This window comes from Camellia sinensis, chromosome 8, assembly GCF_055761805.1.
Source record: "Camellia sinensis isolate YWXY chromosome 8, ASM5576180v1, whole genome shotgun sequence".
Lineage (NCBI taxonomy): Eukaryota > Viridiplantae > Streptophyta > Magnoliopsida > Ericales > Theaceae > Camellia > Camellia sinensis.
Genome location: NC_138968.1, coordinates 160579580 through 160593662, shown reverse-complemented (window position 1 = coordinate 160593662; position 14083 = coordinate 160579580). Strand labels below are relative to the sequence as shown.

General features: G+C 34.4%; 1 protein-coding gene across 3 annotated transcripts; it reads right to left on the bottom strand.

The window, feature by feature from the left end:
- Positions 1-1705: 1705 nt before the first annotated feature.
- LOC114279717 (zinc finger CCCH domain-containing protein 3) lies at positions 1706-13290 on the bottom strand. Of its 3 annotated transcripts, none has more exons than XM_082883977.1 (7): positions 12450-13290; positions 11984-12156; positions 11800-11859; positions 8700-8816; positions 8231-8542; positions 2557-2763; positions 1706-2392 (listed from the first exon to the last, which is right to left on the bottom strand). In XM_082883977.1, exons 1-7 carry the CDS (start codon positions 12514-12516, stop codon positions 2048-2050), a joined length of 1281 nt encoding a protein of 426 aa, XP_082740103.1. In that variant the 5' UTR covers positions 12517-13290; the 3' UTR covers positions 1706-2047. The 3 variants fall into 3 exon arrangements, with proteins under 3 accessions (XP_082740103.1, XP_028077801.2, XP_082740101.1); XM_028222000.2 differs by having other exon boundaries at positions 2557-2832; positions 12450-13229; XM_082883975.1 differs by having other exon boundaries at positions 2557-2769; positions 12450-13229.
- Positions 13291-14083: the final 793 nt, after the last annotated feature.

Below are 14083 nucleotides of genomic sequence, written 5' to 3'. Positions count from 1 at the left end.
TAATTGTTAATTTTTTTTTTTTAATCAATAACTCAGGGTCTCATTTGGGAAGTAATAATTTTAATTTAAAAGTCAAAAAATTACTAAAAAAACCCCAATAGCCTATAACTTATATTAAAAAGTCAAGAATTTCATTTTTTCTCTACTTTTTGTACATTTTTTTGTAAAAAATTAAAAATTATTCCAAGCATACAAATTTTTTTTATCTTATATTTTAACCAAAAAGTCTTATTAAAATAACTTATTCCCAAACGAGGCTACAAAGGCTGTAATTTTTAAATTTATTTATTTATTTATTTATTTTAATCAAGAACTTGGCCTTGGTAAGATTCATTGGACTCACTGCAAATGCGTAAAATCGAAATTCAAAAGCCACCCCTAAGCCTACGAACCAGTCACACGGAAAATTTTAATAATTAGCACTGTAAATGTAAACTATTGAAATTGTTTCATTTTGTTCCAAATCATGAATGGCATTACAATGGTTTGACAAAAACATTCACATTCCCATTGGACCGTTTGGTAGAACTGTGAGAAACTGATTATATCTTATAGAGATATAGGAAAATGATTATATCTTATAATTTAACAGCTTATAACTTATAATTGTGAACATAAGCTGTTTTTTGACTTATAAATTAAGTTTCTCCTCCCCCACTCAAAGAGTAAGTTGATTTTTGACTTACGAAAAGTTATAAGTTGTATTGTTAAGATAAACCAAACACATCAAAATAACTTAAATTAAGTTAAAAACTGAAATAAGCTGAAAATAAACCCTACTAAACAGGACTATTGTATCATTTTATCCTTTGACCTACCAAGTTAATCAATTAAAACCTTAAACTACTTACATTAATTTACTTTGCTCCAAATCATTAACCACTGTTACAATTTCTATGGAAGACTACAATAATCGGTCAAGAGTGATCATGTCAGAGACATTGGAGAGAAAAAAAAAAAGAAGCCCTTCTTTTAGTCAAATTCATATCATCAACTACAAAAAGAAGAGAATAATACTAAAATTATTTTAATGTTGTTGAGTAATTAATTTCATTTGAAACCTCCAAATTGTCTTCTTCCTTTCTAATATTTCATTTACAGCACAGAAACACAGCAACAAGTGACTTTTCTATAAAGATGGTTTATCAGTTTCATCTATGTAGAGTAACATCTAAAGGCTCCTGAAATTTCTCATCTCAAATATTTTAGTTCCTCGGGCTTGTACATTTAGGACATGTTAGATAACCATTTCATTCTCAATCTTCACTTCATATTTACAATTTTTTTTAAAATTACCATAACTTGTTTGATAACTTTTTTAGTTCATAAATAGTTATCTCTATTTATAAATTTGAATAAAAAATATAAACTCAAAAAATGAGTTTAAATTGATTTTTAAACAAAAATTTAAAAATTTGACTAACAAATTTTTTTTTCAAATTTTTTTTTTAATTAATTTTTTTTTTCAATTATAATATGTATGATCCCATTATCATAAATAACAAAAAATAAATATAAATATTTAAACTTGAACAAACATATTTTTCAATTTATGTTTTTAAAATTTTTCAAATATTTTGTTCAAACCAAACGCGTTTATAGTTTATATTTTTTTAAAAATAAATAAAAACCAATTTATAAAATTTTCGTAAACATAAACAAAAAAAACCGTAAACGTTACCTTAATGTCATATAAAAGAAAGTATTGGGGAGATATAAAATTCCAAACTTTCACATTCAACAACAATCGCTTCTGATGAAATCTCACAGGACACATAATCTGCAGAAATGTGAAAATTTACTGAGGGAAAAAAAAAGAAGGGAAAAGGAATCTTACAATTTCTTCACCTGCATTTTATTCACCACAAAAAGAGCCTTCCACAGCCCCCCCATCTTTCCCTCATCCCATTGAACCCACAAACGACCTATCCCATTCCAAACAATCGCAGGTGAAAAGGGGGCCTGGAGGCACAAGTCATCAAGTGTTTTTATCCAACGAACTCAACAGCAAAACGAATAGTTTGAGTAAAAGGCAGAGAAAGTAACATCAATCAGAATGATCATGTGGAAGTTCTGAAGAAATCGGTGTGGGATGTGGTGGAGAACCAGCATGTTCTGATGAATTTTCAGTATCCAAGTTATGATTTTTGTTGCTTGCAGATTCAGATTTCCTTACCCAGTCAGGAACCTTAGATGGTTTAGAGGGAGATGTTTCTGCTGAGATGACCATGGGTGAATTTCTCTGATATGGAAAGAGTGATGGATGTACAGAGACAGTAGGATAACTCAAACCATAGTTATAAGGATATCCTGTCATAGGGTGATCAAATTTGCAAGTCGGGCCATACTTACATAGTCCATACAAGTTGTAGTATGAACAAACAGCTTGCCCCTGCATGGAAAAGATATCGAGTCAAGACAAATATGGGAAGATCAAATTCTAAAATTCAGTAAGACCCATCGTTCAAATTGATTAAATTATTGTTGAAGCTAGTTCTAATGCATATAGTACCGAACTGAAATGCATACTGCGTATGAATAAAGGATACAACTTACAGGTCTCAATGGAAGCCCAAGTGGTCCTAAAGAATTTGTTGCCAATTGAGCAATCCTTTCTCTTGGGTGATTGTACTTGCAATCAAATCCATATTTGCAGCTTCCGGTGCTCATGTAATGCCGGCATTCTGGTTGATCCGGTCTCTCAGGTAGATGAGGAATGGATGTAGGTAACATATGCACCATGCCAATGGAACCCGACTCGCCCTGATTCTTGGAGTTATAAACAAAATCAGATCCAAGATAACTGGTAGAAGATACATGACTCATGCATCCCTGGTTCACATTAAAACACTAGAAATCAATTCAAAAAATCTCATCCTGATGCAATAACAATATTCCTCCTAGCATATTTCAGAAAACACAAAATAAAACCTTAAATGTTGCCAAAAAGTTAAATAAAAGAATGATTGTAACGAAGACATCATAAGAGAACCGATATAACAAAACACATAATATATATATATATATATCATTCAGAAAATCAGTAACTACCAATTTTGAAAACCTTCTCGTTCAACAAAAACCAATATTCTGACTCACATAACCAGCAGAACATGCTAGAAAGATGGCTATGCATCTTGAATTGTTAGCACCAACAGTTCACAAATAACAAGACAAATAACTACACAAATTGCATAACTAAGCTCATCAGTGGAACTTTATCAGCTGCGATAAATTCAAGATTGTAAGTTTTAACACAATACTCCATACATATTTATTATGAGGACAGTTAAAACGTAAAACTTGAATGCACAGAAAATTGATAAACAACTAAACCAACTATAACCTTCCAAACTTTTAAGATCCACTGGCAGTACAGAGAGAAATCACATATACATTCTATAGTAAGTACATCCTGAAGACTCAATTGTTGGCTCAATTAAAACCAAATCATAAATCAGTTGTCCAAATGAACAGTATGCAAACGTGCTTCTCTAGGTGGATGCTTATGTTGGATATAGCAGAAGAACCGGGATGCTCTGTTAAAGCAGTAATTAAAAAGGAGCTTCACATCCAAAGAAGGATATGATAAAGACAACAAAAGCTCCTGAAGCAATGAATGCTTAATTGCTTAATGAACTAACAGATTTGGACACCCACGTAATTCTTCAGTCTTCACATAGCCCCTTCAAACAGGTAAAGCCATAGCTGTTAATACGATCCTTACAAGAACAGCAGACTCGTTGTAAAGAATGGCCAAGGGGCCATATTCCACTGTTTCACACAGATGAACTTTCCCATATTGTAAGAAACAGATGCAATAAATTAATAATGCCAGGGCCAGTTTATTTCTAGGTCGTAAAACCTAAATAACTTCGAGATAGATGTATAAACCATGTGACTATCTTGTAATGAGAATTCTTTCTGATGACCCCTACTTAACAAAACCTATTCAAGTTTATATAACTTTCCACAATATTTCTTTAACAATATTCCCACAAAAAAGTGCATTATAAGCATTGAAAAATAAAGATAAACATGTTCATTTATGGATATATGCTTGCAATATGATCCCATTAACATAAAAATAAAAAATAAAAATAAATAAAAAAACTATTGGAAAAAGAAAACTATAGTGTGGTATATACCTATGTCTAAAGAAAACCTATTCGATATTCCACCCTTGTAAGAGAAAAAAAAATTAGTCTACAAAAAATTCATGATGGCCAAAGAACAAAAAAATAATTCTGGATACTTTTCATATCAATAAATATGGATGTCAGGAAGTAAGATATTTATCTTACTGATAATTGCAGAATCAAGTTTATCGGGCCACAATAACAGGAACAAGAAGGGAAAAGTGAACAGTAGGTGCTCCAAAAATGGTATGGCCCAAATCACCAAGCATTTGTAAGTAATATTTGTCACTAAGTTGAGGATTATACAACACAAGCAGGTCAGCTGCAATCTAGTCACCAGTAACTAGCAAGAAAATGGTTCAATACTCAAGAAGTCAACATTTAAGGGGATGAAATGTAAAAAAATGATGTATTATTGATTGATATTTGATTGATGGATTACAAGATTCCTATACAATCTATATATAGAAGAAAATGTGGTAGTAGGTGTAGTGGAGGTGATAGTGGGTTAGGTGAAGTGGAGTGTGTAGTGGAGTAGGTGAAGGTAAAGATGGGAATATAGAAGAAAATGTGGTAGTAGGTGTAGTGGAGGTGATAGTGGGTTAGGTGAAGTGGAGTGTGTAGTGGAGTAGGTGAAGGTAAAGATGGGAAATTCTAACAGCCCCCCGCAAACTCAAGGAGGAGAGAAACTAACCAACTTGAGTTTGGAGAGAGCAACAAAACAAGAAAATACATAAAAATAAAAAAGGATAGGAGACACTGTATGGTCGTGTCAGACCGTTGGTGAAGACACTGAAAGGTGGTGTCATAACGTGGTAGAGGACACTGTATGGTGGTGTCATAACGTTGTAGATGACACTGTATGGGGGTGTCATAACGTGGTAGAAGACACTGTATGGTGGTGTCAGACCGATGTAGAAGACAGTTTATGGGGTCATGTCGGACCGTTGTAGAAGACAGTTTATGGGGTCATGTCGGACCGTTGTAGCAGACAATGTTGTGATAGTTGTTGTGACAGTTTACGGAGTCTTGCTGGACCCTTGTAGAAACTAACCGGAATCAATGTCGGGACAGTTTACAGAGTCTTGTCGGACCCTTGTAGAAACTAACCGGAATCTATGTCGGGACAGTTTACAGAGTCTTGTCGGACCCTTGTAGAAACTAACCGGAATCTATGTCGGGACAGTTTACAGAGTCTTGTCGGACCCTTAAAAAGTTGCACCCTCAAAAGGTGTGCCCAATTTTGTCAAAAAGCGTGCCATCAAAAGGCATGCCCAATTCATCAAAAGGCGTGCCATCAAAAGGCGTGTCCACTTTGTCAAAAGATGTGCCATGAAAAGGCGTGCCAGTTTGTCGGGCGGCAAGAGGCGCGCGATATGCGTGGCTGCCTCGGCTATTTAACCAAGACGAAGGCTGAGGCTGAGGCATACCATTCTGAAACCTCTGAAACCAACCCTTCGCTGAAAAAACTCTGCCTCTGCGGAGAGAGAAACTGTGGAACACTTTGTTGCCATTCTGTCACCAACCCTTCCGAACATTACCAGTCTGAAATTGCTATTTCGCTGAAACACTTAGCAACCCAAAAACATGGCCTCTTCTTCCCGTCCAGCTACCCAGAACCTGCTCACGCTCTTTCCAGAACTGAACGAGCCCACAAGAGAAATAACTGGTGCGGTGGCCAGTGAACCTCAACCAAACACCTCTGGTTTTGCTCCATTGAACTTTCCGATGCGGTCGGTGGAGCAAAAAATGGCGGTGCAAACTGATATTGAGGCTAATCAGTATACTCTGAAGTCATGCGTGGAAACCATGACGGCGGTCACAAATTTGTCGAACCGGCTGCAGAGTAGGACAAATGAGGTGCAGCATTTAAATTCCCAGCTGGCTCTGCTCCAACGCATGTATAAGGATGCACGAGCAGAGATCAGTGTGCTAAAGGCAGAAAATAAGGAACTGAAGCGGAAGGCCACCGTGATGTTCCGATTTGGAGGGCCGCCATATGCTGCAGTGGAGGAGCAGGGAGTAGTGATCATGCCCAGTGGAGTGGGAAATATGGAGACAACACCGGCAAGGGCTGCCCAGGACGGAGGCAAAAAGAAGAGACCTGCAGTAGAGTAGAGGAGAAAAAAATTCCGCCTGTGGATGAGGTTGTTGTTGTTTTTGTGTTTTTTTTTTTTGTGTTTTTTTTTTGTGTTTTTTTTTTTTTTTGTGTAAAATGGTGATCGGAGTTGATCCTGATATGAATAAAATGAGTCTATTGTGCAAGTTCGTCGTCTGCCTGTTTGTTTGTTTGTTTGTTTTTTTTTTTTTTTTTTTTTTTTTTTTTTTTAATAATAATAATAATAATAAGAATAATAATAAGAGAGGACAAGCTCACATGGGTGGAACCAGCAGAGGGGTTTGATGTTATGATTGATTATTTTAATATATATATATATAATAAAATAAAAGAAAAGATGGGTATAAAGAAAGTGGGGGATATGGGCGGTGGATGTGTGATAATGGTTTTGGATGGAGAATGGAAAAGAGGATAGAATAATAAGGAGAAAAGGGAATGGGAAGATTAAAATAAAAAGAAAGGAAAGAGAGGGATACTGTGAGAGAGAGAGAAATTGAAACTAAGAAGACAGTCATTTTAGCAGAAACCCAAACAGGAGAAGAAAGAAAAAACCAGAGCGATCTCTCTGACCAGCCTCTGAAATGGGAGCTTTCGGATCAGAAGCTCAGTGCTCTGAGAGAATGGCAAACCCCAAGGTGTTCTTCGATATGGCCGTCGGAGGTCAATCGGCCGGGAGGATCGTAATGGAGCTCTACGCCGACACCACTCCCCGCACGGCGGAGAACTTCCGTGCACTTTGCACCGGCGAGAAAGGAGTTGGAAAGAGCGGCAAGCCTTTGCACTACAAGGGCTCGTCGTTTCATCGCGTGATTCCTGGATTCATGTGCCAAGGAGGCGATTTCACCGCCGGAAATGGCACAGGAGGCGAATCCATCTACGGATCAAAGTTCGCCGACGAGAACTTCGTCAAGAAGCATACCGGAACCTGTGGGGCTTCTTCACTCCTCCGGTCGCCGGAGCTGACTTCCGGGCAGCTTTGGTCGCCAGTTGCTTCCTGGGTGCCTTGCCGCCGGTGGATTTTCGGGCAGTTTGCTTGGTACGTGCTATTGTAGAGAGAGAAAGTGATAAAGAATAGGGTTTCTGGTGTTTGGTTTGGTGATGTTGTTGAAAAACTCCCGCGGGCAGCGAAGGCAAGGTTGCCGGCCGGCTGCCCGCCGGAAAGAAAGGAGTATATGCCTAAATCTTATCGCTCTGATACCATGTAAAAAAATGATGTATTATTGATTGATATTTGATTGATGGATTACAAGATTCCTATACAATCTATATATAGAAGAAAATGTGGTAGTAGGTGTAGTGGAGGTGATAGTGGGTTAGGTGAAGTGGAGTGTGTAGTGGAGTAGGTGAAGGTAAAGATGGGAATATAGAAGAAAATGTGGTAGTAGGTGTAGTGGAGGTGATAGTGGGTTAGGTGAAGTGGAGTGTGTAGTGGAGTAGGTGAAGGTAAAGATGGGAAATTCTAACAAAATCCATTATTTGTACACTATGAGAGATGATACTACTGTTACATTTCTAAGCACAAAATATTGTCACGGTGGCTTCATAATTAACCTATGCAGCTAAAAAATTCAAGAAGAAGAATTAATATTTTGCTTGTACAGTGAGATAATAATAGTTTACATTTCTAGGTATAACAACACTGTCGTCACGGAGATTCATGTTGAACAGATGCACTTTAACAAAGAAGGGGAGAGATGGTGAAAATGAAAAAGTAAACAAATACTTTCCTAGACATAAACAAAAAACCATAGTTAAAAATCAAAAAAAATAAATATATAAATACTAGAACAAAAGAAAATAAACCCAACCCTGGAACCAATATCTGACCTGAGTACTGAATTTAAAAAATAAAAAAGAAAAAGAACGAAAAAAGCTCAAAACCATGTACGCTTCCTTAGTAGGGAATACTGTCAAGTGAATATCAAAATTCATATTACAGCCTACTTTCCTATACAAGACAATATTCACTAACCATGTAAGTGTTCCAGACATGTGCAGGTGCAATGCCTTGAGAGGGAGACACAACAACAGGCATATATGTCTGGGGGCCTTGCGCACGGGGACCAGATAAATAAGGTGTCTTTGGCAATGACGATGCTGAAACTCCTCCCACATAATGCAAACCAGATGAAGAAACAACTGTTGAGCCTGAAGATCCGTAGGCAGCAGATCCAGGAATGGGAAAGACGGTTCCAGCTGATGCAGGTTGAGGATGATTGAACTTGCATGCAATTCCAAACTTACATAATCCAGTTTTCATGTAAAAAGGGCAAGGCTTTTCTTGCTGAGAAAATTAGGTGAAAAAAATATATCAAAAACTTTGATTAATAGCATTAGTGTATGCATACATGGGTAGCAAATCATGAATATGGCAATAAATGAAACTGCAAGGACAATGATAGAGAAGTAGGAGGAGCAAGATGCAAGAGTGAAGCAAACACCTGACGCAAGGGTAGGCCCAAAATATTCATTTGAACAGGTGCGGCACCATGTCTATCCCGTGGGTGATGATATTTACATGTTGATCCATATTTGCAGGTCCCTGTCTTAATATAATACTGCAATGCACAGTCAGAAATAAACAAATTATTTGTCGACAAAGTTACCACATTCACATTATCACAGAATTAAAACAATTTTGGAGAAATTTGACATATATCACACATTAATCTACTTCACCCAAAGCCAACACAAATTTTTAAGTTCATTTGTGATTGGTCCCTAGGTCGAATTCAATTTTTTTCAAAAAACATCTGCACCCCAGTTATTTGATACTCTGTTATCAGAATCTTACGATTCGCGATTCGATTCACGATTCGATACGCAATTTTTGCAAAATCGATACGAATCTATGAGTGAATCTATTTTGGAAGTGAATCTCTAGTGAATCGCACGATTCACAATCGATTCACGATTCGATTCACTTTTTACGATTCATGCAATTTTTGAAATTATTGTGTTCGACATATTTTCGACTCATTTTTTTCATCTTTTTAGTGAAAATGACATAATACAACTTCTAATAGTATTTAATACCAAAATAACCAACATATATATATGATTTGTTATTATTTTGGTGATCATGGAGTTTTTTATAGGATCCAACCAGATTTAGTCAGACCTAACATATTTTTAACCTTTCTTCTCATTTTTGTCCCCTTCAAAAAATTGTAATATATCTTCTAAAGATGTTTAAGATTAGAGTTACACTATGAATTATCTATTACTATTTTATTAAATTGAATACTACATATGTGAGGTCAGTTATACCTGTTAAAATGTTTTAGGCTTTAAAATAAAATATCCTAAATAATTCTTTCTTATTATTTGCTCACTTTTACTTAGAAAAGTATATATACTTATTGTCCAAATATCAACATCGTTGTTAACTATTGTTACTTTAGAAATTAATAGTTTCTATTTGGTTATTACCTTTATTAAGAATGGTTGATAAAAAAATCTAAAAAAAAAAGAAAAAAGAAAAAAGGTAAGATGGTGATTTTACATAGGAACCTTTGTTAACTTTTTACCTATTAAATTACGTGATTATCATTCAAAATAACATTTTTGTTGATTTAAGTCTAAATATTTTATATTCATAAGATACATTTAACATCTAAATGTGTAGATATATGTTTTTAAGTGATTTAGAAAAAGTGATCGAATCTTTACGATTCACGATTCGATTCGATTCGCGATTCGGTACGAGACCATTTCGATTCACGATACGAATCCCGATTTGACAACTATGATTTGATACATGAAATAAAGCATCATAATAAGTTTCTCAAGTCAAATAAGTAGCTAAACTCAAAAGCAAACAAAGAGGGCTTACAGACATTGCAGCATAAGTCTGACTTCATTAAGCAAAATAAAAAGATAAGCACTGAAACCTGAGAAAACATCCTTCAAGTTCAACTAAGGTAACCACAGAATCATGTGCTCAAAAGCATGTGAATTTCAGCTCAGTAGATTTTAAGAATCCAATGACACTTGAGTTCTTTCAAAGAAGAAATGTAAACAAAATCAGAATGCATATACTCCTATAACAAGGTTGACAAGTTGGAATTGACGCTCAAACAAATTAATTATTTCTCATGAAACTTATGCAAAGAAAGAAACATTGTTGTGCTTAAAAATTGGGATGACATAGCTCCAACACTAACTACCAATGACAACTTAGGCCTCGTTTGGGAACATGCTAATTTAGTAACTTTTTGGCTAATTGGCTAAAAAGGTAGGTAAAAAAAACTTGTATGTTTGGGATGACTTTTTGACTAATTACGAAAAGCTGTGCAAAAAGTAGAGAGAAGTCGTAATTGTTGACTTTTTGGTATGACTAATTGGCTAATTTAGTAACTTTTTGGCTTTTTGGCTAAAACAGAGCCTTCCCAAACGAGGCCTTAATGTATATATATAGGCAATCGGGTGTAGTAAGTACCGCATCTATAGTTTCTAGCTCTCTCTTCCTTTTTCCGATATATAATTGAAAGCGAACATTTCAGTAAACATTTGGTTGAAATCAGTCCATTAGCAACTTCAATTGGAGTGCCTTTCAAACCAATTAATTAATAATGTTATATTATTTATTAGCGGCCAGTGCACGAGTTATGCATGCTATTCTACCTGTTGAAAACTCTTAGAGAATCTCCAATGGATGCATTAAATCCATTGCTAGTGTCAGCCGTTATATAACTATGGTAGAGAGAGAGAGAGAGAGAGAGAGAGAGAGAGAGAGAGAGAGGGGGGGGAGGGGAGGAAGTCTTCATTTTATTTTAATTTTTTAAATTTATATCCACTTAACACACATTTTAGCTACACTATTGGAACACCCATTCACTCCCTAAATTAACAAAATTGAGTCTCACTTTTATCACTTTTTGTCAATTAACACAATTTTAATTTAACTATCCCATTGGAGATGCTCTTAGTCAACTGCAAGGAGAAAGAGATATGGTGCAAAAGATTCAAACCTGAAACAAGTACTAAATGGGTTAGCCATTGATGTTTCCTATTTAACCCTTGAAGTTAATGGAGAAATGAGTATTCGGATGGTAAAAACAATAAGTTTTGGTGATATTTTTGAAACAAAAGTGTGTGTTACATGGCATCACTCTTGGATTCACACCAACTAAGGTATTAACATTATAATGTAGCATAGATATCACAATTCAAATTCTCATACAAGGTAAATCATGCCACCGCAGCGCTGCACTGCATATAATTATTTACTAATTTCTTCAGCGAGCATAATGTGATTAACTTTATTTACTTGGTTGTTTGGGATGACCTAAATAAGTGCACTTTTTGTCTTTTTATGAAAAGATGTGCAGAAAAATAAAGAGATGATGTGATGAAAAAAAGATAAAAAGATAAAAAGCATGTAGTTATTTAGTATAGCCAAACTTGGCCTTATTATACACATAAAAACAAATGCAAAAAAAAAAGCCTGTTACTTGATTTATCAAATATCTAATCAAAAGTCAATACAAACACCAAATGATGTAGAAAGGGAACAATCCCTATTGGTGGGAAAATTACCCCACAGTCAGGTTGTCCAACTCTTTCTGGCAGTTCACCTTTGTACTGACCACCCTGTACCTAAATACAATCAACAAATGTACATAAAACAGTTAAAATTATCAATTGCAAATCAAACTTGATAGCTCAGAAAAGGAAAAACAGAATAAACCAATCACACATACTTGTAAAGACATGTATTTACCTGCCCAGAAGAAGAAGTAGGGTGATTAAATTTACAATTGCTTCCATAACCACACAACCCAGTTCTTAAATAGTATATGCAATCCGGTTCGCCGGGACGATCCGGGTACGAATTAGCCGTGGCGCCACTGTCCTGGATACCATTTGGGTGAATGTTAAACCGCCTTATGGCCTCTACAATCCATTCAAGGGTCAAAATCAACATCAGTATATACACACATTATGTTTATAGAAAAATTGAAATAGCTATTATCTATGTCTAGAAAGGGAAAGATGCATTAATAATTATTTTAAAAACAAAAAAACAAAAAACAAATCTTGAGAGATAAAACAGACACACAACAACAAAATCAAAAAAGGAAAGGTATATATGAGAGTAGATGAATATTAAAACACCAAAACAACAAACAGAAAGCGATGATTATAGTGTATAGATCATTGTTGCTTGAAACTCAAGCATATATTACCTTCAAGGTTATTTGGTGAAGAATTGGAAACACCTCCATTGCTCTGAACCTGTCGATTATCAGGCATCGATCCCCGATAATCTCTACCCCCAATCACAAACCCCAATGACAAAAACAAGAACAACCCTTGGTTTGAGTCACCAACAAGTTTCTCTCTCTAGAAAGTGTGAAACCAAAACCAAAACAGAGATCGATCAAACGAGTGTATCAAATCAAGAGAGAGAGAGAGAGAAAGAGGTAAATTTATGACCAATCAATGTGAAAAATCTACAAAATATATTCCGATACAGTGTAAGTTCTTCTTCTCTCTCTCTCTCTCTTTCTATCTCTATTTCTCTCTCTGTGCTTTTCGGATCCCTTCACGATTTGGTGTTTGATTCGAAAGTAGAGAAATTTCGGATCACCTCACTGTCTGAAACTTCCCCTCATAAATTAATATATTTTTTAATATAATTATTGTAATAAATTAAAGTTTCTTCACTCTTGTACTACGTATATTTAACAATTAAATAATAAGCTGGCTGTTGCGAAAATACAAATTTGCCCCAATAAGAGGACTGATTTGGGTGAGTTTTGAGGGGTAGATTAGTCTTTTGGACGACATATTAATACAAGGGCCTGAAATCACTGAATATTTTATGAATTTAGTAAAAATTTATACTTATATAGAAATATAGTACATATGTAGGTATGTATGTATTTGTGTGTGCGTGTGTGTATAGTTGTGGGGGCGTAGCGTGGATATGGAAAAGGTTGTGGAAAATCGTCGCCGTCGATGACCGCGAGATGGGGGTTGCGTGGGGAGGTGTCGTGAGATTAGATGAAAATTCTGGGGGTCCTGGATGATTGAAGAGAAGGGGGTTCGTTTTGTTTTGGAAGTGTGGGTAGAGTTTTATACAAATTTAAATTTAATTTAAATTATAATAATTTTACATAAATAAATATTTTTCATATATTTTTTATAATTTACAAATTTAATATCAATTTTGTATTTTATGTTTTTTTTTTCTTAATTCTTACAAGGGTATTAAGCTTTTTTTTTATTATACTAAATTGCCATTATTTTATATTCAATACTAATTCTATATTAATCTATATTATGAATTTGTTGTTTAAATTTTATAGTAATTCTATATGTGAAATTGTATTTCTTTTCTTACATTATTTTATATAATCATAATTCATAGAAAGAAAAACCTACACAATAATTATACTCTCGAAAAATTTCTAAAATTTAGATTTATTACTTGAGTTACTTTTTGAATTGTTAAACACTAAGTTATTTTATATTTTGACATCATATTACAGATAATTAATCACTTCACACATTGAGATGTATCTATTGTTTAGATGTTTTCGTTAATATTTTTTTTTTGTTTTTTGTTTTTGCGTTAGATGTTATTATGTGATTCCTTCTTAATTAGTTGTTGTTAATTTTTTTTATAGTTGATATTTTAATTTAATTAATAGTGTTTATTTTACAATTTTATAATTTAATATATATATATATATATATATATCATATAAAATCATTATATGATAATTCAACTACATTATATTTATATTTGATTTTTTTAATAAATTTTATATAATTTATATTTCTACATATTTTTATTTTCTAAATAAATATAAAA

What these genes read in the sequence shown, in the direction of transcription:
- LOC114279717 (XM_028222000.2), bottom strand. Translation starts at nt 12,516, where the DNA reads ATGCCTGATAATCGACAGGTTCAGAGCAATGGAGGTGTTTCCAATTCT. An exon ending in ATGTCTGGAACACTTACATG is followed by an intron (nt 2,833 to 8,230) that starts GTTAGTGAATAT and finishes AATGTGAACCAG; the next exon opens with GGATGCATGAGTCATGTATC. An exon ending in TTGGGCTTCCATTGAGACCT is followed by an intron (nt 2,393 to 2,556) that starts GTAAGTTGTATC and finishes TTTTCCATGCAG; the next exon opens with GGGCAAGCTGTTTGTTCATA.